Below are 27695 nucleotides of genomic sequence, written 5' to 3' on the forward strand. Positions count from 1 at the left end.
GCAGTAATTAATTTGTGAAACACAAAAAGAGGAAAAGGAAAAATCCCATCTCTCGGCCTGGTGAATGATCTGTGACTCTCTCTCCTCTCTGCTCCTCTGCTCCAAAACACTAGACTCAACGTGATTGGCCAAAGGGGCTGGCTGGGATTCAAGACAGCCGCTTTATATCTTTCTGAAAAAGATAGGCTGTGTTACAGACAGCGAGCGCTTCTGCCTTCTCACACACCATCTGGTTGTCTTCAAGGATACAATAACCACACGCCAAGATGTGCAAAGGATTAGCAGCCTTGCCCCACACATGCCTGGAGAGGTGAGAGAACGAATTTATGCCTATCAGTGAGGAAAGTGATGAGGTTGATGGAGATAGCGGAGACGCGGCAGCCATCTGGCAGAATCAAAGCTTAGCCCATCTCTGTGCAGAAGAGATGCCTGCTTAAAGAAGTGTTGGGAAGTTCGGTTCTCATTTAGTTTTGGAGGAATTAAGCAAGTGAACTGACCAAAGTAATGGCCTTTATTTCTCATTGGGCTTGAGATGAGAAAGGTTAATTACAAAAAAAAAGGTAAATTACTAAATTACTAAAAAAAAGGTGTTAACAAATGGTTAAAGAATGAGGAGCCAAATCATTCAAAATCTTGTTAAATCTACTAGTAGGTGGGAGGGATGATGTAATGCAGAGCATGGGTTATTAATATGAATTTCTCATGCAAACTAGCATAATTAAAAACTTTTTTTCCTTCAGAAAAAATTGTGACAAAGGGAATGTTTGATTGATTTTTAAAGGTATGATGCACTTTAAAACTCTATCTCACACACAGAGACGCTATTTCACAAGAATATGATGACAGATCGTCTTACATGAACTGTTCTTGTCATATTTTGTTTGGCTTTTTCTCATGCTTTTAATTACTTTCCTCCCAGCTTCATGCTAAAACTCAAGATATAAGCAGACAGCTACTGAGATAAATATCTTATGAGAATTAAATCATCATCACTACACCATCGCTCAAAAGATTTTCAGAGATCATAAGACACTGATCTCTCTTAAATTTCCATCCATCATTGAATACAAGGAAAAAAAGATGATTTTTCGAGCTTTCATTCACTCGCCCATCTATCCACTCATTTACTCATTCATATAACCTGTCTGTAAACCCTGACTCACACTTGTAGCTATTATAAAGAAGAAGAAAATTAAAATTAAGTTTAAAATATAGGTGAGTACATTGTCTTCAAGTGTTGATAGTTTATTTTTTAACTATCATAAAATAGCAGAATTCTATCATAGTATTGGAAGTAACCTATTTGGGGGGGAAACATTCCAGCAAATCACCATCAGCTTTTTTAAATGATATAACACCTTATCCATTGATAATGAGTTTACCCATTATCACTTTCACAACTTGGTTTGCATCAATGCAGAATTATGCTATTCTTCAACTAAAAGAAAAGAAAAGAAAAGCAGGTTTAAGTGCAATCTCTATGTATTTCTAGTACTAGATAAGGAAGGAAGTGACTTACTGTAGATAATTGCAGGCCCTGATAAATAAACACTATGATAAAATTATGGAGTAAAATAAAAAAGAGCAGGATCTCAAAAAATGAAATGTATATATGATGAAGAGTCATGAATTTCAAAAACTTTTCACCAGCACTTTTAATTAGCCTGAAACGAACCAAAAACTGGTACAAAAACTTGAGAGTAGTGAATTTCTTATCACAATGGCCCACCATAATGCAGGAGTAACAAAACCACTTGAATGACTTTGCTTCAAGGTGATTAGAATCTATAGATTCTGGATCTTCTTTCTGTATATTTCTCTTTCTATGATTTTATCTACTGTCTATGACCTATTTTGATTCAGGAAGATTTTTTTTTCATAGAAGGCTACGTGGAGGAAGACACAATTTGTTTTTAGCCATCCTAATTAATTTTCTATTATTCCATCTAGGGTTCCTGAAAATACATATGGGAAACAAGAGGGTGCAAATATACATGTCAAACTTCACTAGATTAAGAGTAGTTTTTATTACCGAGTGTGACTGTGTGATGGCTAATTAATTTTTGCAGACATTCTTCTCTGAGTTATGAATTATGATACAAAGTGAGATTCCATTGATTGATAGTGGAAAATCCAAGTCATTTAATTGTTCTCTTATATTTTTTGCCAGTTGGTTTATTTTATTTAACTTTGTGTTTGCTTAATGTCTGAAGACATGTTTTGTCACATCTTTGGTATCATCAGAACAATGCTGCTTTGCAATGAAAAAATTGCCCTATGTACTGCTCCAGAGAAAGAAATGGAATATGCTATGTTCATATCCATTATGCATATGTGGTATTATCCTTTATTTCTTAGCTTGGATCTGCATTAAGATTTGACTCTTGACTTTGATGACTCTACCCATGGGTAGATTTCTTAAAAATAGTTTCAGGACAGTAATAAGAATAGGATTAATGCTTCACTATTAGCATCTACATGAATTTGGTTTTTTTTAAATGAACACTGGTACCATTGGAATAGGAAATCTAATTCTCCCATCCATATGCTTTTGACATGGGACAACTATTTTAAAATGTTAAACTTTATTTGCTATTGCTTATAAATTCAAAATGAGAAATAGATCTAACTGGAAACTAGTTGTCACACTGCCAGAGTTTATAGTGACGTGTATAATGATTTCAACAATGCATTTGATGACGTCCTCCAGTATATTTACCCTTACAAAATAACCCTACACTTGCTAGATGCTTCAGCCACTGCCCACTGTTTAAGCAGCCTACTCAACATTTATACATTAAAGAGTCTGTATCAACCTGGAGAGACACCCCCCCCCCAAGTGGAAGGACTTAGGATGAAGAGGGGGGGAGAGGGAGAGGGAAGGAGGGGGGAGGGAGGGAGGGAGAGAGAGAGAGAGAGAGAGAGAGAGAGAGTGCACTTTTCAATCTCTTTGCAGAGGGCATAAAGCTAAGAGGGATAACAAAATTCTACAGAAGACAGAATCAGGATTCAAAAGGATCTTGACCAGCTGAAAAAGGCTAGTTATTGGTAATAGAATGCCTCCCTAGCCTCTTCCACTCTATTCCATTCATCTCCATCTTCTCAATATTTGCCTTTTCAGGTTATTATCTTAGTGTGTCTAATGACAGTCCTGAGGTATATTGATATGAGTTTATATTCTTTTATCCATAAGGAATAAATGGGAAATTAGCATCTAAAAAAGGTAATGTCCTTATTTTAAGCCTCTCTAATATATAAAACTAGAAGGGATGCGGTGGCTCAGTGGGTTAGGATGCTGAGCTTGTCGATCAGAAGGTCGGCAGTTTGGCGGGTCGAATCCCAAGTGCCACATAACAGAGTGAGCGCCTGTTACTCCTCCCAGCTTCTGCCAACCTAGCAGTTCGAAAGCACGTAAAAATGCAAGCAGAAAACTAGGGACCACTACTGTGGGAAGGTAACAGCGTTCCGTGCGCCTTTGGCGTCTAGTCATGCCGTCCACATGACCACAGAGACGTCCTTGGACAAACGCTGGCTCTTCGGCTTTGAAACGGAGATGAGCACCAGTCCCTAGAGTCAGAAACTACTAGTACGCATGTGCGGGGGAACCTTTACCTTTACCTTTAATATATAAAACTAGATTTTTTTATTTATTTTTGGTTGTGTTATCTTTAGAACCTCCAACTGGAATGTGACCCATATTACCAAAATATCCAACCAAAATGGGAAACAAATTGCTGTTTTTTAAATCTGTAAAGATCTAAAACATCCAAAATTAAATTTTATCAGGTATGTGTACGTGCATGTATGCATGCAAGCACAAGATATATGTTTGGGTTTTTTTTATTTTGTAGTTTACATAAAGTATTTTTTCCGTTATTAGGGCAGGGGCTTGAATACACTCTGCAGTTTCAAGAAGAAGCATGGGCACTTAGCCACCCTTGGGCCTATGAAGAAGGCTCTTCCTGGGTTAAATGAATAGATTTCTTGGAACAGCTGATTAGGAAAGTGGCCTTAGTATATGCTGACATCCTCCAAAGAGATGGATGAGTAAAGCTTTCATTTCAAGATCTGAAGAACAGTTAAAAAGATAATATCTGGAAAACTCAGAGGTTTCCTGCCCATGGAAATAGAAATTAAAGCAACTGAAAAGGCTGATAATTAATGACATCAAGAAACTTTCAAAGGCTGCATAACACATTACATCATTTGATGATTTACTTTTGAAACGCCTGAGGAAGAAAAACAAAAACAAAAATTGCCTGTGTGATTGATCAATCAATCAATCAATTGATTGATTGATTGATTGGATGGGCTATTCTTTACATTTAAAGTCACTGTCTATTTTACAATAATATAAGGGGTAAACTAACAAATGTTTCAAAATTTCTTTGCACGAGTTCTAGCAACTAAACAAGCATGAAACTTTTTTTTTTTTAGGTGTGAGAGCAAATTTCCCCAAGACTGCATTCTGAGCAGCAGAGCTTTGGGTTCAGCTGCTACTAACTTTGCAGAAGTCTCTTTCCGTGTTCAGAGGGGCTGCGTTTCCTTTAAGCATTACAACTGAAGTTTTTTGTCAGCAAAATAATGAGAGGGTGTGAATGAGGAGAAGACTTGAGATGAAATAATGAACTCAGCCAAGGCACTTTGCGGCAATAATTTTTGTGCTTGCTTTTAATTTAAACAGCTGCTGTTCCCTATTATAGGACATGGAGAGCTTATAGTTTGGTTCATCCTATTTATCCCAGAGCATGGCATACAAGAGCAGAACAGATCCCTAGCAGACTTAAGGTTTATAAGGACTATTTATAAGATAATTTTACAACAGATATCTGGCAAGATTAGTATTGTGCAATCTCTCTGTCTTATTTATACTATGAGTTCCAGATTATAGATATCTGGTACAAGTCACGATGACATAGAAGCATAGAGTTAGTAGACTTTAGTAGACTTTGGAGGTCTTCTAGTCCAACCCCCTGCCCAAGCCAAGGAGTCATCAGGTGTAAGCTATTGCCATCACACAAATGACATGAATTCTCTTACTTGCATCCATGTACCATGATGTACCCTTCCTTATCTCCATACACTACTTGTGCCTTCTCCATTTCCCCATCATGTTTTCCATAACTTTGTTTCTGGAGATGATCCATCATGGACAAAAAGAATCCATAGATGCAATTGTCTGTCTGGAAGTACTCTTAAGCTGGGTTCTGCTAAAGCCAGCACTGAATTAAGGCTATAATATATGACCTTATTTTTTTGCTTAATATGCTAATCCAGGGTAGTAATTCCAAATGGCAATCCAGATTTTACAATTTAGCATTTTGTATGAACCCAAGGAATTATGGCCTAGTCCTTAAACTATGATTAAGCAAATCATAACTTTGTGTATTCCATGAACACAAGCAGATAAATATATTTAATTTCATGTGTCACCAATCAGGCTTTGTCCTGATAATCAATAGGCTTCATTATCACTAATTAGTACAGATGATATGTGGGATGACTAGGTAGAGCTGACTGTTGTGAGGAAAATAAAAAGAAGGAGTATTTTGTATGTTCAGTGTTTTGAGTTACTTTTAAGTAAAAAAAAAGACATGCAAACAGCAAAATCAAATCAGAGTTGGGGTGTGTGTGAAAGCCCTAATAAGCAGGCATATACATAGAATGAAGGCTACTGCTAAGCTTGTAAGCCGCCCTGAGTCTTCGGAGAAGGGCGGGATATAAATGGAATTAAAATAAAAAATAATAATAATGGCCTAAGTAATCTCTTTTGGTTAGTCATATTTTGCAAACATGGAAGAGAGATATTTGAAATTAATCCTCTTTTCCTGTTCCTAGTAGAAAAGCAAAATTTTAGCAGATCGCCCACCACAAAGGACAAAGAATTCTGTTTCTTTATATTTCATGTCTTGTCCGTTCTCCCAAGCTTCATAGGGCAGTTGAAAATGGAAAGCAAGGATGGGATGGCTAAACTGTCCTCAGTTCTGTCTGTTGCTGTGCCAGCCCTGCTCCGGCAGTCCTGGACTTTGATAGATATGTGATTTGTCGTTGGTCTGAGGGGAGCTGATCAAGTAACTGATTTGATTGTGTTGCTTGCTGCTGCTGTGGGAAGGAGGGAGGTATGGATTTATATTGTGGGTTTTTATTCTGTGGATGTTGTAAGCTTCCCAGAGTAACCATACAGAGTTCGGCAGCCATATAAATTTATTTAATAAATAAATATTAAAACCATCATATAGCTATAATAAAAAATACCTGACTTCCACACACCCCTTTAAAACTATAAGACCCTCTGTGATGGAGAATTATTTCGCAATTTACCATAACTCTTCTGCCATTTATTCTAAATGAGTGAAAGATACGTAAGTAGGAAAAATATTATTTTAAAAATTAATGACTTCAGCTGAAACTAAATGAAATAGGATCAGTCAATCTACTGACTGGGAATGACAGGAGCTGGGGTCAAACCGATCTAAAGATACCAGGCTATCTAAAGTTTGATCAGATCATCTTAATTGAACGTACTGTACTATTTTCAGTATGTAGAAAGAATGTAACATATTTGGATCTCATAACTTTCAGGAGAATGCCCTGCCACTCAAATGGAGCATCTTTTTTCAATTTTGCATTTAGCGGAAACTACTGTATGTTCATGTATTATTTCATAATTTTTCTCTCCAGAGCCAAAGAAATCAAGACAAAGTTAGGCACGCTCCTCCAGAAGCCAGACTCTGCTATTGACCTGATTATCCCTTATCCAGAGAAGCCAGCAAAGGTTCAAAAGTAGGTATATAATTATTAGTCTATTTGCTGCATGTCCATACTTAGCAGTTTAGGGGACGGAGGGAAGATTCCCCGTCCCTGATTAAGATATGCTTTAATCTGCAGCCAGTTCTTTCAGCATGGCTTTTGCATTTTACTAAGGTACACTTTTCATAACGTTACTTTAAACACTGACAAAGTCATTTGCATTATGCAAAAATAATGTCAGAATCACCAGATATCTTCCTTGCAGTGCAATTTCAAATCACAGACTGAAGACCCATTAAAAACTGAACATTTGCACCACACAATCTTTTACAAATATATGTCTACATTACATACAATATCACAGAAAATCGATTCACTACATATGTAATTTATCTTTTTCTTAGTATTCAGATGTACTGCTGATTTTAAAGCCATAAATTAAGAAAGTTTAGGTGTGAGTTATGGAAAGACAATAAGAGTGCATAATTGTTGGTTTTGAATTATGAAGACCAGCCATTTGCCTCTCACTACAGTATGTTCAGAGGTATAGCCTTGGTGGAAGAAACAAGTGTCCCTAAGCATTTTACTACCATCACATAATAACATTTTGTAGGGCAAAGGTGGCTCCCCCATGGTCATATGATCAAAATTCGGACACGTGACAACTGACTCATATTTATGACGGTTGCAGTATCCTGGGGTCGTGATCACCTTTTGCGACCTTGTGACAAGCAAAGTCAATGGAGAGCCAGATTCGCTTAATAACTGTGTTACTAATGTCACGACTGTGGTGATTCACTTAACAACTGTGACAAGATAGTTTGTAAAATGGGGCAAAATTCACTTAACAACTGACTCATTTAGCAAGAGAACTATCTGGAATTGTTATACTTCACTGGTTCTTATAATATTCACCATACCTTAGAAAAGGAAATCACACGTTGTGCTTCCACTAGTGGGTAAATGATACAGAACTCAAAAGAGATTTAAAAGAAGCATTTGATAACAAATTTAATTCCATGATACATGGGACAAGATACATTTTTCATTTTGGAAAAGGCAAAATCAGATCAGCCTGAAAAATATTTCTGTGCTTGTCTTATAATTCTGATACGTTTGAAACTGATAATATCAAGAAGACTGGTTTTACTGGACTTCTGGTTTCCCATTGTGGTGCTGTGGATGCTGGAAGATGAGCTCCATCTGTCGCATCTGAATTCATCCTGCTGGGGGACCCTGGAAAGGGTCGCAAGTCGCCCTGTAGGGGTGATGAGCAAGGAGGGAACCCCGCTTGATCGCGGGAAGGTGGCAGCCCTTCTGTTTGATCCTGGGAAGCCCTCCAAACTGGTGGGGGAATGACCAGCCATAGCAATATGGCTTGTCACTAAGCTGTTGACAGCCGAAATCAAAATCACCATCAAGCACCTTTAAAGCAAAGTGGATAAAACTGGGTGAGATCTGATCTTCTCTTTAAGACTTTAAGTATTTTTTCCTGTAAAAGATGCCCAAAGTATTTTTCCCCCTGTGAGGAGAGAGGGAAGGGAATTTCTACCCCACCCTCTAAGAATAGTGGTGACTAGCTACCCAAGGGAAGCAGAGCAACTATAAGAACAATTTTAATCTAATTGTATGTATATGCTTTTGAAACTTGGGGACTAAAAGTATTCCTATTCTTACTGAAGATGTTTGTTTTTATCTAAAAAAAGAAATAAGACTTGAAAAACTATCATAAAAACTTTGGACTTTAAAAAAATTAAATGGCATCAGTGACATCATGTGGCAAAGTATGGTATTACAACTTGTGATTGTTTAAAAGAGACTTGGCTTGAAGCCCAGACCCCAGGAAAAAAAACTTCTCTGACCTTGACAGCTACCATCTGTGAAAAACTCAGCTGCAAAGAAGGAACTTCTGGGTGGCATATCTGTTTGAACTGTGAATGTAAACTTTTACTGACTTTCAGAGCTATACATTGGGAATTGCTTTCCTATTTATTTACACGAGACGCATATGTTATCACACGAGATGATGGAATACCTTGGACTATAAACTATAAACTCTTACTTGACAAACAATTTCTACTATAAACACCACTTATAACACATGAAATAGATGTCCCATACCTAGCTATAAAAAACAAAAAAACTATTCTTAATGTTTGATTCTAAAATCTTCAACTTAACATACTATCAAGAGAATATGGATGAAGATCAGGAAAAAATTCTTTCCATGTTGAAATCAATATACAAAACCATTCTTTCAGTTTGTGACAAAATAATATGCAACATAAAGGAACAAGATGCCAGCTTAAATATACAAACTCAGATCTTGACTACAACCAAAGAACTAACAATGCAGAAAATAACAGGAAAAGTGGAACAACTAAATACTAAGACAGAGGACCCAATTGACCAACAGATCCAGCCAATGGAAAAATCAGAAAAGGGAGTGACAACACTGAAAATGGAAAAGACGTTTTACAAAAATCAGAAGAAATTTGAGGAAAAGGGAGAAGAACAGATAGAATGGAAGATAAACTTATCAGGACAATTGTGGGAAATTGGAGTAATAGGGAGGCTAGTTCTTCCAAAAAAACTGCAACCAACTAGTCTTTCTTATTCCAAATAATATATATAATAATAAAGGGAGAACTATTTAATGACTCAAAAGCATTGACATGGAAGGTTAGTTGGCAAAAGAAGAAAGCCAGAGTAAGGCTGAAGAAAATCAGGGTTTTGATTTATTAGAGGGGATCTCATATTACTAACTAGAGGATTGAATATGTGGAAAATAGATATTTTTTAGAAAATAAAGTAACATTATAATTGAATAGGTAAGATGTGTAACAAGTCTAATAGACTTTGGTATGAAAAGAGAAAAAGGGAGAAGTTGAGATAAGGGAAATTTTGGTCACCTAATATAAAATATTTGGAAATCAGTGGAAAATAAGAATTCTGTTTGCCCAATATGAGATAATAGATATTACCAGAAAAAGAGATGGAGTATTTGAGCTTTCAAAAATTACACCTAAATGAAAAAATTAATGTATATTACTGATTTATTGGTTAATCCAAACAATACATATAATGGTTTTGATGTATTAGAGGGTATACTGTATTATTAATTAGATGGTTTAATATGGTGGAAAATAGATAACTTTGAGAAAACAGAATAAGACTGTATTGAAATAGATAAGATGGGTATTTAGAATATTAGATTTTGTTATGAAAAGGGAAAAGCAAGAAGTTGAGATAAGGGAAATTTAGGTTACCTAAAGCTTGGAAATTATAAATACCAAATGTTAATTTGAATATTGACAGGGAATTAAAGCTTGGGAAGAAAGCAATAACAGGATATTGATTGTATACAAGGATTGAATGCAAACACAATTAAGATATGTATAAGCTAAAAATTATTAATAAATGTAACAAAGATGTTTTTACTTAGTTGTTAACAATAAGAACTGTATTGGCCTAATATGAGATAGTAGGTATTAAGGGAAAAAGAGAGGAAATATATGATGTTGTAACTTGAGATTTATACTAAGATTTATACATTGATCAACCCAGTTACCACATTGCTTTTTAAATACTTAATTGTAAAATTAGAAAACTAATAAAATATTATAAAAAATAAAAAAGAAGAAGACTGGTTTTACTAATGAAGAAACTTGAAATTTGAAACCCTTTTTTTAAAAAAAAATCCATATCCACTCATTTCATTAGTAGTCTGGAATGTGGTCACAGTTACTTTGGAAGAAGTGCGGAAAAGAAAGAGGGAAGAAAGGGGACAGGCATATCTCCCTACAGAAAGGCAAAATTGCTTTTTATGTTAATTATTGAGAATACTAAGAATTTTTTCCCTGAGGGTGTTGTCAGATGCTGAAAGCTTTAAAATCTTTCATCCCTACTTCACTGATGAAGAACAACTATGAACACAAGAAAACATCTGTGCGTCTGGAGAAGTAGATTATCATCTACAAGAGCTTGAATAGTTAAAATGTGCTAATATTTAAGGTGCTGTTAAGACCCTCAGATTGTTTGCTTTTTATTCTTGTTTTTTAATTTATTTTCTTTGCTACCACAAACTGACACCATTAGTGTCTTTAGAAGGTTTTATATCATTATTGTTCAACTAGATTGGCAGCAGGCAAATTTAAGAAGAGCTACATGAATAAAAACAATGTTAAATGGTTGTGATACTTGGATACAAGACCATTACAAAAAATGGCTCCATTTGTGTTTATCTGTGGACTTCAAGAAACTTGCTGTTGCTGCTGCCGCTGCCAAAGGCAAATTGCCAACATTAATCACTGTCATTTTTTTTCTGTGAGAACGCAGTCTCCCATCTGTACGAAAGACAAAGCAGTTCCAGGAACTGGAACAAAATGAACACCAGTAGCAGCGATGCTATTAGGGGAAAAAGTGGCCTTAATGCACAAGGGGAACCTCTTCTGGCTGATTGTCCCTGAATCTGTTTCCAATTAGGCTGTTAAAAAAAAAGGCTGATCTAAAGATTGCATGGTGACTGGCACTGTTGATAATAGCTTATTTTAACCACTGCTACAGACAAATTAGGTAGATCATGCACTCTTTTCAGAGCCATTTGGAACAAATTAGGCTGTGGGTTTATGGGCTGTTTTGAACATCATAATTAAGCAGATTTTGTCATGGCAATGGAAACAGATGTGGTGAGGCGGGTTCTCCACGGGTCTTTGGGAAGGAAAGTGTTTGGTTTCCCATTGGGGTGGAAAAGGAAGACCAGGGCTGCTCTAGTGATGAGAACAAGATTGTAGGTATTCTATCCCAACCCCAGCTGGATTCTGGCAGTACATCAATCTGAGAAATAAAATTTCCTGAGCAAATTAGCCTTTTTTTGCCTAATTATTTTTTAAAAATAGAACCATGTTTCATAATTCGGTCTGGTCTGATTTTTCTCAGAGTGCAAAGAGGCAAATGTTTGAGGTTTCTTCCCCTGATTATTTTTTGCCCCTTCTTTGGCCTGAAGAGCCCTTTGCCCCAAACAATTAAGCAGATTGTATCCACGTGGACAGAAACTTTTATTTGATGAAAGCTGATTCTCATGAACTTGAATGTCATGCCCCAAACCACTTCCTGCACTTATACAGAACCGAGGGAGGCCTATGAGTCCTGGATTAAGGCCAGGAAAAATGGTTTTGTCTATTGACAAGATAAAACTCCTCAGCTTAGTCCAGTAAAATGGAAAAGAATTGTTTAGGGTGGTTCATCCCAGGGGAGAGGCTAAACAAACAGTTAAGTTTATTTTTTTAAAAAAAGGATATGTTGCTGGCAAGAAAAACATTCATTAATCACTCATTAACATGAGGCAGGGAGATTTGGTTGGCTATATAGGCAAGTACCAGGGATGAAGGCCTTAGCCACTTTTAAAGTTGTCCAACTAGAGCAGGGGTAGGCAAACTTGGCTCTTTTATGACTTATGGACTTCAACTCCCAGAATTCCTGAGCCAGCATGGCTCAGCTTGGAAACCTCTCCCTTTCCCCTCAAAATGGCTGGCTCAGGAATTCTGGGAGTTGAAGTCCACGAGTCATAAAAGAGCCAAGGTTGCCTACCCCTGATAGAGGTTGCTGGAATAGAGGTTCCCTGCATTATTGACCTACCCCTTGGGCTCTTTCTAACACAGGTCTAGCACTGTTTTGGAAAAACACTAAATCTGGGTCAAAAACCATGGTCTGACTGACAGTTCTCATCTGCAGTGAAGTGCTATAGGCTGAAATCTATAGGCATTTCTGGGGGTGGTGGTTCTTTCCCCATTTATTCTACACTCCTATGCCGCATATCCTACTTGTCAGTCAGGCACAGGGTGAAGCAGGAAAGAGAAAATTATAAATGCTGCAAGGGAGTGACAACATTAGCAGCACCTAGATGCAGAGCATAGATTAGAATAGGCAAAAATGGTGTTGTTCCCGTAAAGTAAGAAATAAAGACAATAGAAAGTAACACCACATGAAAGTCCTCGTGAGAAGAAGCAACAAAAATGTGGAACATGTTTATTTGAGATAAACAATAAAATAAGTAAACAAATACATGCAAATAGGTTTATAGTTCTTTCAAAGGCTTGCTAAACCGGTGTATAGAAAAAGAAGCCAGTTAGGTATAATTACATGAGCAGATACAATTATGGGAGCCAGGTGTGATATCTCTGTGGCAAACTAAGCCATGGAGGGCAATGCTTAGCAATGTGAGGGGGAAAGCATGGCAGCTGCAGTCTAATGGGGCAGACAGAAGCTGGGCAGATGGTAGTTTATGACTTCATGATCATCAGCATAATCGCTGAAGCATTGCAGATGGCTCACATGGCAGGACTTGTGTCAGTCTTGCCATGTGAGCCTTTAAAACTGGAGCAGCTAAATATGAATTTAATTGGCTCCATGACATTAGAGCAGGCCAAGCCACTGACTGAAGGAGATGTCATGACATTATGCCCACTAAAAATGGTTCGTGGGACATCTTTGTGCTGTAGGTAGGAGACATGAGGATCAGCCCACCCGTTAATTAATACAAAAACAACTTTCCAAACCATTGACTAACCTCTGATGTTATAGTTGCTACTTTTTCCATTTTATGGCAGCTTTCTACTCATTATCACGCAGAAACATTTGTGTATGCTGTCAGTCCAGCGAGACTGCAGTTCTATAGCAGTTGAACCTATAATTTTATTCATTAATGAACATTCCCATTCTACTTTTTATATGCATCCTTTCATTTATTAAAAGTGCTTAATAAAAGTACTGTGGTGGCATTTACAGCGCAAGAAATGGCAGATTCAAATTTCTGTTTCCTGATTCCAGAATTTCCCAGATCTTTTGTCTTTATGTCTTTTGAGGCAAAGTAGTCAATCTCAAAGTATTTCACTAGTGAGCTCTTTTCTCTTTTAGGCTTGTTGGTATCTGTATGGACTTCTATAGTAGTTGCTATTTTGTCTTACGTTAATACTTTAATTTCAAATCCTTACAGCCTGAGTAAAATCAGATAATTAGCATCCACTTTGCTATGGGAGTCTGTAGCATACTCACTTGAGACAAAAGCAATCATTTTCTTGACTAGCGTGGGAACTGATGATAAATCTGTGGGAGAGACAAAACGAGATCCCAAAGCTACAGCCAAAGCAGGGGAAAAAATTCAAACTTCAGATTTTGAAAAATAAAATGAAAGAATGAATACTCAGGGGAATACTCAGAGGGAATACTCTGCATGGAGTATTATCCTCCATTCAGACCCATTCTGCTTCATAGAGGACAATGTAGAGCTGGAAATAAAAAGGATGAGAGGAATGACAAAAGCTGAAATGTTAAAGGAACAATATAAGGAACCGTACTTTTAATGTATATGTAATCTTGCCGTATCAGAGAATAACCAAAAATAGTGCTATCCCTCCAGCCCCATGTAAACTGCTTTCTCTCTTCCTCCATAAGATGCCCCTTAAAGATCTCCTGCTTGAGCAGGGGGTTGTACTAGAATACCTTCAAGGTCCTTCCAACGCTATTATTCTGTTTGATCTCCATGTATCTTTCCCTCAAGTTCCACTACCTCAAGTTGATGGTCAGCTTTTGTAGACTAATTTCCAGCCTTACCAATTTTCTTGGCCATACCAGTTTCCCTGCTGTTTTTCTATTCATTTTCAATTAACAAATCCACAGACATGTTTATCTGATCGTACCGAAAAGCAGAGGAAAGTACATTTTGCTAAAATGGCCACATGACCATGAACTGCCTGCCTGAGGCAATCTATATGTTCCTAGTTTTCCCTAGACCTAGTACAAAGTCTACCATCTAAGTGCTTTTTACAGCTTGAAAGATATATGAGACTTACATCCATGATTAGATGGATTTAACGAGTCATTGGCATCAGTTCCATGTAAACTGCACATATTTTTAGTTCTTTCAAATAAGGCTTTTCCTCATCAAGTTAAACTTGTCCACCAGTACTTGAGATACCATAAAAATTTTTACTGCCATCCTTCCATTGTCATCATGTCACCAAATAGAGTAGTAGTAGTGCACTTTAATATTAGAGATCGGAGAATGACTGACTGGGAGACAGCCCCTGCTATGGCAGAGACCCCTGATATCAAGCTGTTTGGAAAATGGAGCACAGACAATGTTCAGATCAGTGATATCTCCCTGCAGGATTACATTGCTGTGAAGGAGAAATATGCTATATATGCGTAATTTTTTTAGATTGCTAACAAAGAATTAAAGGGAGACTGATATAGCCATTTCAAACTTATTTGTTCTCATCAGTCAGCCACACCCTTCTATTTGGTTCTGGTGCAACCAATGGCAGAAGTCCAGATGAAACGCCGATCACTTGGTCGTGGGAGGTGGGAGATTGGCTCCTCGTTGTCTCTAGGCTTAGTCCCTTCCTACCCCATGGTCTCTCAGCTCTTCATGGGGATTGAGGGAGTTCTGTTCACCTTTTGAAAGTAGTTTTCGGAACTTTTGGGTAGCTGAAAGCTGCTGTTCTGGCCTATTGGAAAAGATCATCGCAGTCATGTAAGAGGTGATCACTGCATTAGAATTCTATTAGAATTCTCCATCAAACTCAACCAGCCAGTGGGAAAACAGGAATCTTAACAGGGTTGGGACCAGGGCTATGGAGTAGGTAAACCTTGACAGATGGCAGACAGACAGTAGGTTTTGACTCTGTCAAAACTCACTCTATTTTAGCAACCGTTTTTCATAGACTTGATGGAAACCTGATTATTCACTAACACTAGCTGGTAATTGGTCTCGTTTTGGTCATGACTTAATGCTCTTTCATATAATAAAAAGGGGGTTGCAGTATGAAATAGCAAATGTCTTATTCACACACTCCTACTTCATCCCATGACCTTTCTCTGCTATCATTGACTCAGAGACTTGGTGTCTAGAGAGGGTGAAGCTGGCTTGAAAAAAGTGGATTTTCATACCACTCAAAGATAAATAGTTTTGAAGTTCACTGTGTAGGTACTGGGGGGGGGGAAGAGTATATCTGCTGCATCAGATAAAGACATTGTAAAGGCATAGCGTAGGAAGGAGGTTGCTGGGCCATATTTGTGCCACAGATAGCTTCAAGGCTAAGAAAAGTTACAGAACTAGTGAAAGAGGTTATAAGGAGGTTGTAAAATCATGAATAAGGCAGAGCAATAGTTCAATAAAAGCAGTGCTTTTTTTGTAAAAGAAAAAGGTGCCGGAACTCACACACATCATACAACCCGCCTTGCCTACCCTATAAGGTTCCATCCAAAAAAGGTGCCGGAACTCCGTTCTGAGCGTTCTATGAGAAAAAAAGCCCTGAATAAAAGACTCCTTTTCTGACTTGTTGATTTAAAGAATGTGCTTTTATATATTTTATATATTTTCATTTTAATATTTCCAGACCTTCCCCAGAAGAAGCTTGGCAGTGGCACAATTCCTTGGAAAAGCTCCTTCAAAACCCTTGTAAGTCTTTTCTAAAGATCTCAACCTATTGAGAACATTTATCCTAAGAATAATAGGATATTGAGAAACTATGATAAAGCATTGCTGTGTCATCTATAGAGGAGTGCTAAGATTCCAACTGAAATAAAAACCTATTGTCATCTTTACCATTTAGTATATTTGCATGAGTCTTATATGCAGTATAAAATTATATCAGCCTATATCTCAGATCAGTGGGACGCGGTGGCTCAGTGGGTTAGGATGCTGAGCTTGTCGATCAGAAGGTCGGCAGTTTGGCGGGTCGAATCCCGAGTGCCGCGTAACAGAGTGAGCGCCTGTTACTCGTCCCAGCTTCTGCCAACCTAGCAGTTCGAAAGCACGTAAAAATGCAAGTAGAAAAATAGGGACCACTACGGTGGGAAGGTAACAGCGTTCCGTGCGCCTTTGGCGTCTAGTCATGCCGGCCACATGACCACGGAGACGTCCTCGGACAAGCGCTGGCTCTTCGGCTTTGAAATGGAGATGAGCACCGGCCCCTAGAGTTGGAAACGACTAGCACGCATGTGCGGGGGAACCTTTACCTTTACCTTTTTATATCTCAGATCAGAAGCAGAAGGATCAGAGTACACGTGGGATGTATATAATACTCTAACCCAGGGGTGTCAAACTCAATTTCATTGAGGGCCACATCAGCATTGCGGTTGCCCTCAAGGGGCTGGGTGGGTGTGGCCTACTGGGTGGGCGTGGCCAGCCCTACATCATTCACATCAAGGGTGGCTATGGGGGCCTGGGCAGGAGTGGGACAGATCTGAGGGTCTCTGGCAGAAGGAGGGTCTCTGGGCCAGGGCCAAGGCAGTGGGGGCCGTTCCCTCACTGTTTCCAGGATGGCTTCACGGGCCACATGAAACCACTTCGCGGGCCGGATCCGGCCCCCGGGCCTTGTGTTTGACATGTCTGCTCTAACCCTAACCCTTTCTCTGTACTGTAACTTAGTGAGTAAGATACAGGTGGTACTTGACTTATGATCACAATTAAGCCCAAAATTTCCACTTCTAAGCAGTTGTTAAGTGAGTTGCACCCCATTTTATGACCATTTTTTTTTACCACAGATCAATGCAGTTGTTAAGCAAGTCTGGCTTCTCCCCCCCCCAACTTTGCTTGTTGGAAGCCAGCTGGGAAGGTTATAAATGGTAATCACTTTACAAAGATGGAATAAACTGCATTTATCCTTATTAGGGAGGATCTCTGTAATCAAGATGAATGTTCTACCAAAGATGCTTTTTCTGTTCCAGACATTTCCAATACTTGCAACTGATGTCCCATTCAAACAATGGCAAAGGGATATTAGATATAAGTTATTGCAAGATGCTGAGGAAAGAGGGACTTTGGGTTTACCAGATTTGAAATTGTATTTTGAGGCATGTTGCCTGGCTTGGTCAAAAGAAAGAGTGAACTTCCAGAATAAGAGGCTACCTGATTTGGAAGGTCATGAACTAAAGGCTTGGATTTCACAGTTATTTATGGTGTGATAAAGTTAAAGTTAATGATGATTTTAATAATCACTTCACTAAATGTGCCATACTAAGAGTATGCTAAGGCTTATGAAATTCTATTGAAATTAAATTTGGAAAGTGAATATTAAATATTCGGTTCTTGAGGCATTAAACGAGACAAAGTGTTGAAACAGCAACAAGTTTATTCTAACTCAGAACATAACAGAAGCAAGCTAATAACTGCTGCGCAGCTATTTATACGGTTGGCCTCTAGGCAGCAACCAACAGGTTTAAAGTAGCAGTTTCCCACCCCAAACCTCATTAACAGCCTGGAGACAGCAAGTCTAGCTCAGCACAGCAACCGTTACATAACACACAGAAAGTAGGTCAAACATTAAGCAAGCAGTCAGGACATTAAGCAAGTGAATTAAAACAGATCAGGCCAATACATCACAGTGAACATGTAAAACATTGTATGATACAATGGGCAAGGAACTTTGGTTATAATGTGATGCTGGAACAATGGGAGAATATGTGAATGAAAAGTTTAAAATTTACATTGAACTACAATTTAAAAGAAATTTTCTATAAGATAATATATCGCTGGTATTTATCACCAGACAAGCTGTCTAGAATGTATAAAGGTATTTCAAATGAATGCTGGAAATCTAAAGGGAAAGAAGGGACCTTTTATCATTTATGGTGGACATGTGATTAAGCAAAGAAATATTGGAGAAGGATTCACATTTTGGTACAGAAAATCTTTAAAATAAAAATAAAAATGAAACCAGAATTTTTTCTTTTGGGTCTAATGGAAAAAGACTTGGGGAAAAAAAATGGAACTTTGATCTTGAATATGTTGACGGCAGCAAGATTACTGTATGCACAAAAATGGAAAGACATTTCGATTCCCACTATGGACGAATGGCTACAAACATTGATGGAGCTGGCAGAGATGGCTAAATTGACTGTTTTGATTAAAGAAAAGAATACAAATACTTTTGTTTCTACATGGAGACCGCTTCTGGATTTTGTGCTTGAGGTGGAAAAAAATGAAACTTTGATTTTGTGTTTCACCGATTAGATTGATTTGTTGTTACAGAAATGGCCATTTATACTATTGTGAAAAAGTAAAAAGTGGTGGCTTGAAGTTAATGCTTTATTCTACTGCAACAGAGGAAGTCAGAAGTCAATAACTTTTTTTTCTTTTTCCCCTCTCTCCCTCACTTTCTTTTCCCTTTTCCCTCCCCATTGGTCCTACTACTTGCTTCGTATTATGTATTTTACTCTATAATTCAATAAAATGTTTTTAAAAATGGTGATCACATGACTCCAGGACATTGCAACTGTCATAAATACATGCCAGTTGCCAAGTACTCAAATTTTGATCACCTGACCATGGGGATGCTGCAGCAGTTGTAAGTGCAAAAAATGGTCATGTTACTTTTTTCAGTGAGAACTACCTGCATACGTAAGCTGCTTAGTATAGAGCTGACTTAGGGAAAGTATGTTCCAGGTTAAGGATTACTTATAGTTAAAACTTAGTCCCTTAGTTCCTAAAGAAAATGGAGAATTTGAACTACCGGATTGGGTCTTATACTACCAAGCATGTGCTCTAACATGGTTAAAAGAATGGTTAACCCTCAGAAATAAAAGATTGTTATATTTAGAAGGACATGACTTGCAAATTGGATGGCACACATGTTTATGGTATGAAAAGAATAAAATCCACAGATATTTCCAAAACCACTTCTTAAGAAGCACATTATTATTTGTATGGGAAAAGATAAAATCAAACATTTATACAAAAATCCCAGGATGGGTCTATACGATGGAAGCATTCATTCACCCAAACTAAGTTAAACTTGAGAAAATTCTAACATATAAGGATATTCTGAATACAAATGGGAAATTAAAATCTAAACAAGAGTTAGAAGATCAGGGTGTTGACTTATCATGGTGGCCTCAACTGCAAATGCAATCGAGGTATGATAAAGAAGTTAAAATATATGGTTTTTACAAAGACCAGACAAAGTTTGACCAAGTGTTGTTGACTTCTGATGAAAAAATGATAAAAAAATTGTATAACTTTTTATTGAATTTGAAAATGGAAGATGAACAATGAAAGAAACAATGATAATATGGCAAAAAACTTTGGATACAATATAGAATTAGAGAAATGGGAAAGAAACTATAAATTGACAATGGCAACTTTGTATAAACAAAACATAAAATGTTTTATAGATGGCATCTTCCACCTGTCAGATTAGCAAAAATATTTAAAAATATGTCTAGTAAATGTTGGAAATACAATCAAACTCCTGGTACATATTATCACCTATGGTGGACGTGTGTTAAAACAAAAAAGTTTTGGACAAAAATACACACTTGGTTAGAAAAGATGTTAGTGAAACCTGAACTTTTTTTATTAGGTATAATTCCAGAAAAAAATGATAAACTAAGTGTATATTTAACATTACATGTATTAACAGCAGCGAGGATTGTAGTTGCTCAGCACTGGAAAAATGAAAAAACACCTTTGAATGAAGAGGTAATCAAGAAAATATTGGACTGTGCTGAAATGGATAGACTTACATTGAGAATCAAAAAAAAAAGAAGATACAGAATATTTTCAAACATGGAACTTATTTTATCAACGGCTGGAAAAATGGGATGGAGAGTAAGAACTTAACTCGTATTACTAAGCAAAACAAATCAACCCAGACAACACATTGTTCATTAAGCACTAATGAATTGTAATAATAGAAAATTAACAAAATACTATTTAAAAAATAGTCCCTTATTCCTTGTGGCAAGGCTGTAAGAGAGTAAGGAAATAGAACTTTCTGCAGTGGCAGGAAGACTAAGGAAAACTAGCTTTCCACTTAGGGACAAAAGGGGAAAAAAAAAACTCTTTTCAAGGAAATAAAAGAAAACTCTCTGCAATGGCCAAAGGTGCTCCTGGTGGTGAAACTCTCTGAAAAAACTCAAGCTACTGTATAGCACAATATCATACTTAGCTATGCTATATGTAAATGCCAGTAAACCTAGCTACTTAAATTTACAACAATCAAATTACTTTTGTGCAGAGTGCTGCGTTGACAGTATCAACTATTTTTATTTCAACTATTTCTTGCATTTTATTATTTTATATAAATAAATTCAATGCTGGCAAAAGAGATTACCCCACTGATTCCTTGCTTGAGTAGAGGGTTGGACTAGAAAACCTCCAAGGTCCCTTTCAACTCTGTTGTTCGATTATTCGATTTTTTTCTCGCTGCTTTGAAGTTAACACAGAAAAGAGGATACTAAGCCCTTTCATGAGATAACATAATCCATAAGATAAGATAACTGGCAGGAACCAAGAGAAATTACAACAAATTTATTTATTTATTTATTTATTTAAATTTATATGCCGCCCTTCTCCCTAAGGACTCAGGGCGGCGCACAACAATAAAAATTAAAAACATAATATATATTTTTAAAAAAAAGAATTAAACAATATATACAACAATTATATGACAATTTAAAAACCAGTAAAAAGCTAATTAAAACCGTAGTCAGTCCAGGCCCGCTTGTTGGAAAAACCACGTCTGATTGCAATTAAGTGTACGGAAAGAAAGGATTATCCAATATCTTCCAAAGCATCACTTTCAAAATCTTCAAGCAACTCTTCCATATTACTGCTAGTTGAATTTTGAATTGAATTGAATTTTGTGTTAATTGTCCTGAAAGTTCTTTGAATCTCCAGCTTAGAATTATCTCGCATTATAGATATCAATCTCATATCCCCCCTTTTTTTTCTTCCTTACTCTATCTACCTTTTTAATCACCATACAACCATGCATGCAATATCTTTATGATTTTCATTTGGAGTTAACAAAGGGATAATGCTACTGAGTTTCACTGGATATCTAATACAAGGCATACTTTTGGTGCTCCAAGAATACCAGGTGCATCAGTGCTTGGGTACTAGAAGTAGTAAAAAATTTGGTTACTAGAAGTAGTGAAAAATTGTGGCTGCTCGGGAGCTTCTGCAAGCAAAAGTTGTTCTTTCCTCTTCCAGTTAGCTCAGCTTCTTTAGAAATGCATATTGGTGGGTGTATGGCCCAGCCTTCACTTCTTCATTGTAACTGTTGAGGCAAGGCTGATTCCTCACCATATTCCTTGTCTCACAGCAAAGAATTAAGGAAAATTGATATGAAAGAAAGTTATAATATGCGTTATAAGTCATTGTTGAAGTCATTGGTGTCTGGATTCTTTCATTCCCTATTTTTATAATCAGTTACCATGGTTTGCTAACCATACTATGTTATCTTCCAAAATTTGTTTTGACAAAACTGATAGGACAGAGTCACATCAGTAGGGCTGAATGATGTTGTTCCAGGATTACAAACAATCTTATAAGTATTTGATCAAAGAAAAAGTTATCAAGGACTGTTGCACAATAGAGGATTAATTAGGAAACTACAGCCTTGGTGGAGCAGTGGGCTAATGCCTCCTGAAGTAACACCAGCTGCCTGCAATTAGTGCAGGTTCGCATCCCACCAGGCTCAAGGTTGACTCAGCCTTCCATCCTTCCGAGGTAGGTAAAATGAGGACCCAGATTGTTGGGGGCAATTAAGCTGACTTTGTAATAATGCCGCTTGGGGTGTGTGTGTGTGAAAGCCCTAATAAGCAGGCATATACATAGAATGAAGGTTATTGCTAAGCACATTGGTTTGTGCTTAAATTGTAAGCCGCCCTGAGTCTTCGGAGAAGGGCGGGATATAAATGGGATTAAAATAAATAAAATAAAATAATTCAGGGGAAAAAAGTGTTATTTCACAATTGTAGTTGACCTTTTTTAAAATAATTTTTTCCTCTGTGTAGATGGCCTTTCCAGCTTCCGGACTTTCCTCCAATCTGAATTCAGTGAAGAGAACATTGAATTCTGGATTGCGTGTGAAGATTATAAGAAGACCAAACTGCGTACCAAAATGGTTGAAAAGGCCAAAAAGATCTATGAAGAGTTTATCCAAAGTGAGGCTCCAAAAGAGGTTAGTTGATTGCCATTAGCTGAATGGAGATAAAACCCTGGCTTTTGTTAAGAATTAGGGAATTAATCTCTTGAAGGTGCCCCTGTGATTAGGTTCTATGGGGTGCACAGCTAAACACAGATCCTTTCCCTTGTCACAGAAGAAATTACTGATTTGTTCCAGTTCTACACTACACTGAGCAAAGACTGTATTTGTGAATGTTACAAAACAGAAACAAGTCTAAGGAAGCTGTGCAAGGGAAGATTAGTCATTAAAAATTACAGTATAAACAAATGCATTGAAAAGTGAACCAGTCATCATACAAGGCACACCAACATATTACTGCAACGAGAGTCCATGAGCTAGAAAGCAAGACAAGGTGAGAACTTCATCAGCGAGGTTATTCACTGTCCTCTGAAGTGCAAAGAAGTGGTAGAGTGCTATTTTTAAAGTGGCATTTCCTTTAATTAAGATTAAAACAGCATTAATAGATGATGATCACAAAGCACTGGTGCTGACATTATGTAATTAGTGGAGGGAGGGTATTATTTTGCACCACTAGTAGGGGTGTATCATAAATCCTATAGTTAGATTTGATGACAGTTGGCTTCATGTTTTTAACATCTCTAACAAAAATCTATTTATGTGAATCAAATGTTTCTTATTTGACTTTTTGTTATAAATATTAAATATATATTTATTTCAGCTGTAGTTTATCAAGGGATATTTATTAGCTGTTGGCTTCACATATGGAATTGCTATTAGCTTCAGGTTTTTTTCCATCAGGGAAGCATTTTGGCAAATGCCCCATGTAAAGTATATTGTTGGCACATCACTTGATTTTTGTGAGATATGTCCTATGTAATTCCTACAGCTATCTACTCTATCTCCCTCTTCTCAGGTGAATATTGACCATTTCACCAAATCAGTAACCATGAAGAATCTGGTGGAACCATCTATAAGCACTTTTGACTTGGCCCAGAAGAGAATCTTCATGCTGATGGAGAAGGATTCTCTGCCCAGATTTGTGCGATCCAACTTATATGAAGAATTAATAAAGTAGCAGTGTGGCAAGCTGTGCAAGGCATTGGTACATCAACACAGGGTCATTGCCTCCTCCAATCACTAGTAATCAACATGTCTTATTTATATGGATAGTTGCTTTGCTTTGTATTTATTCCAGGCTTTGAAAACTCAAAGTCTGTGTTGTTAAACATGGTGACCATACTGTACTGTTTTGGTCTTTCTTTTATTCCTTCAAGATTATTTTACTATTATTTTACTCAAGGTTGCTGGCACAAAGTTGGGCTAGATGAGTACCTCAATCAAAAATATGACACCAATTACTTACATGTAAAAAGACCAAATTGTTTATAGGACCATCTGTCTGCCTTTGATGTCAGCTTTGTAGAGTCAAGGATAGCCCAGATTTTGAAATTTTAGGGATGTATCACCTGTCCTAAAAAACTAGAATTCTGAACTGGGTAGCCTTCAATCATTGTTCAGTTAGTAAGTTAGTAATCAGATAAACAATGTGCACAGTTTTCAATCCATGTGACAAATATATGTTATTGCCACTGATCAGCAATCACAAGTTAACCAGTAACTTCGCAGTATCATAGATAAACATAAGGTAGGATGGGGTGCCTTTTAAAATGCAAACATGTGTTAAAGAAGGAAAAATCAAGCCTGTGTTAAACATCACTTACTGTTGTGGAGGAGATAAAAAAACCCCCAGCATGGTTTATTTGAGGGAATACAAAACAAAAATACAACAAAACAAAATTACAAAATGTCTTTTGCTTTTCAGATATTCTTTCAGTGAACTGTACTTCATATTACTAACAGAAATAATTCTCTCATTAATAGTTTTAGTTCAACGATTTAACAGGTGAATATCTCATTTGACTGCATCCTTTTCTGATGACAGCTAGTATTTGCTATGTTGTTATGGACAATGTAAACTGGTAAATACCAGCATTTGCTACATATAATAAGGAAATATTTAACAACATATCCCTCAAATGAAACCAAGTTACCCTAATATGAGAATCCTTGAATTATATTTGCAATTTGTAGCAAGAAGGGGATGATTTTGGGTTTATTGAAAAAAAACAACAACCCAAAGTTAATGATATGACAAAGAGCAATAATATATTACTGGAATTAAATAAGCAGTTGATCAAAATCCTGGGCTAATTTGTTACTAAAAGAGCAGCTTGATGAAAATCATAAATTGATAGATACCCTCATAGCTAGCAGACAATAGAAATCGTACAATAATGAAACAATTACAGCATCCATTTTAAATAAAAAGTTTCTTCATAGAAGAATGTAAATCTGGACAATTTGTCACCCATCAAGCTAAATGCATTCCACTAAAATTTATCTACCACTTGATTAAATCTTCTATTTTTGCAGATTTAATCAGTCAATAAAACCTGTTTTTAAGCTTCCTGTGGAATATACACAGTTTAGGGGATTTCAGTTGTGAAAGTTCTAGCTATTATTAAACAGAGAACAGAGAATCATTTTTGGAATAACAGTGATGGATTCAGAATCCATTGTGCAGTGCTAAAGATGTGAGATAAATTCAGATCCTGTGCTAAATGGCTATTACTAAAATATTTAGGGAAGGGGTAAGACTGAGAATAAATCAACGGACCTGCTCAAACAGTATGACTTGTTTAACAACCCAGGCCTTTTGTTACCTCACTTATCTATTTCTTTTCCATATTAAATTTATAAGTGTTATATTTTCATAATGGCCCTGCACAAAGTCCAGTGCCCATGCACAGCTTTAAATAACCTCCCTGAAATCTTCTTATGAATTATGATAGAAATATTTAAGCTGAACCATAGCTGAACCTGTCTGTAGCACACTTCCCAAAGTATTATTTTACCATACACTTTAACCACAAGATTTAAATGTTCTTGTAATATATGTATTAGTCAGTTCAAGATATTTAGCCTGCAGTGATATGAATAGAAAAGGCATCCAGATAGAGATGAAAAATGCATTTCATTTTTTAAATAATAGACCAATTGTATAGTCTAAAAATCAGTTTACAATCAAAACCTCTACTTTGAAAAGTACCAGTCAACCATTCAATATAGGTGAGAGAGTGACTAAATCTCTCAATGCTGTTTGCCCATCAGCTGTGGTAACTCTGCCTGACAGCCATGCTGATTTAGTGTTATGGCTGGATGTGCATAGAAGTCACTTTCAAGTTGACAAGTTGTCTAACATCTCCCAACTAGAGGTTGATTTAAATTCCTCTCTAACCTAATATTTTTTTCTGATTGTAATATGTTTGTAATATTTTATTTTTATCAAAAGGGGAGGTAAGCCATAATTGCTACCATGCCCTTTACATGATTTAGTGGAGCTCATGCAAAAGATGGTCATACTGGATTGGGCCCAGTATGGGGTCTTTACATGGTTTAGTTGTTTTTTTTCCTGCATCCTGAGTAGCAAAAGAAAAACAACAACAACAGGGAGAAGAGGTCCCACATGTTTGGCTTCCCTTGTTTTGTTTTCCTTATCTGTTCTTCTGCACCATCACTATCATCTTCTTACTTCACTAGGCCTCAGTTGCCTCATTCCTGATTTTCCAATTACAGCCATAGGCTACTCTATCCTGAAGTATGAAGGAGCTCGTCAATAAGTTTAACCCAGCAGCCTACTTACTTGGCTCTGTGCTATTCCTGGTGACTTGAAATAAACAAAGGTTCAACAAGCTTGTTAAAATTGTCGTAAAAAATAACTTATAAATTTTGCTTCCACCCTAACAGACTAAATATATCAGGCATAGCTAAAAGGTAGGGTTAAATGTCAGCAACATCATGAAAATTAAAGAGTTATGCATCATTTCCCCCCCTAATCTCACAGCACAGAATATATTGAGGCTATTTTCTGAATAGGAAGAAAAATCTGCCCCATATCTTTCTCCATTTTTTAAAAAATAGATTGCTTATCATATTAGCAGACATCCCTTATTTTGATTTGGTCTGTCAGATAGGAGTATCCATAGCAATGGTTACTGGCTTCAGGTTGACAGGTGCAATTGGGCAAGTGAAGCCCCATGCCTTTTTACATGTATGCAACGTGGGCAACACTAAAACATGGCAGGGTTTAGGTCACCTAGTGGTGCCCACCATTTTGGAGGCAGTGAAAGAAAAACCTTCATCAGATGGTGTAAGAACTTTATTGTGAAATGGGAAAAATCAAGTAAGTCAGAATTACAGCTTTGACACATTGCATGTTATTCTTGCAAGGACTTAAGGATTCCATTGAAAATTGTATCATTCTTTGGTTTGCTACAGCAAATACTAATGCGAAATATTTCCTGATCTTTGAGATATATTTTAACAATATCAGTAGATCCAAACTACTGTTTGCTTTTTGGTAATAGAGATGTCCTGCCAGACAGAAGCTTCCAATCCTTCCCGTAAAAATGAAGTTGTAAAACATGTTTGTATTCTATTTACTTTTGAAGGGCTTGCATGTCAGATTGTGCGTGGGGGATGGGAGGTGGGGGGAAGAAGAGAGCATGGCAGATTTTTATTCTGATTATTTTATAGCCTGCTAGTGAGATAGTGGTCTTGTCATAGCTCATATTAGTTATCCTATTTTTATTATTAAATAACACACATTGGTTATATATTTATATTCATCTTACTTCTTTATTAATACTCGTAGGCTCATATATAATAAATGTTGGCAAAGACCTCTAAATTCTTCTCCTGCGCAAACTTCATGAATGAATAGAATGTATGCAAATTGTATGCTTCTGATACTTCTATTCATTGCATTCGGACTAAGCAGAAAACCTTTCCAGTAGATTTAACTATGTAGTAACTTTTTTTTCTAAATTTGTATGGTAACTTTTGCTAGAGTGCAGTAGTTTGTGATTTGAAAAGTGCAAGTCACAGATGGATGTCAGATTAAAAATATTTAACCAGCTTTTCAACCAGTCTTAAATAAAGCATGCT

General features: G+C 36.9%; 1 protein-coding gene across 1 annotated transcript; it reads left to right on the forward strand.

Moving 5' to 3' along the window:
• Positions 1-266: 266 nt before the first annotated feature.
• Positions 267-27695, forward strand: LOC310638408 (regulator of G-protein signaling 5-like; the record flags this gene model as incomplete). Its single annotated transcript, XM_083359475.1, has 5 exons — positions 267-310; positions 6682-6783; positions 16149-16210; positions 22555-22721; positions 23602-27695. 5 exons carry the CDS (start codon positions 267-269, stop codon positions 23761-23763), a joined length of 537 nt encoding a protein of 178 aa, XP_083215601.1. The 3' UTR covers positions 23764-27695.

Source organism: Vipera ursinii (assembly GCF_947247035.1).
Source record: "Vipera ursinii genome assembly, chromosome: 3".
NCBI lineage: Eukaryota > Metazoa > Chordata > Lepidosauria > Squamata > Viperidae > Vipera > Vipera ursinii.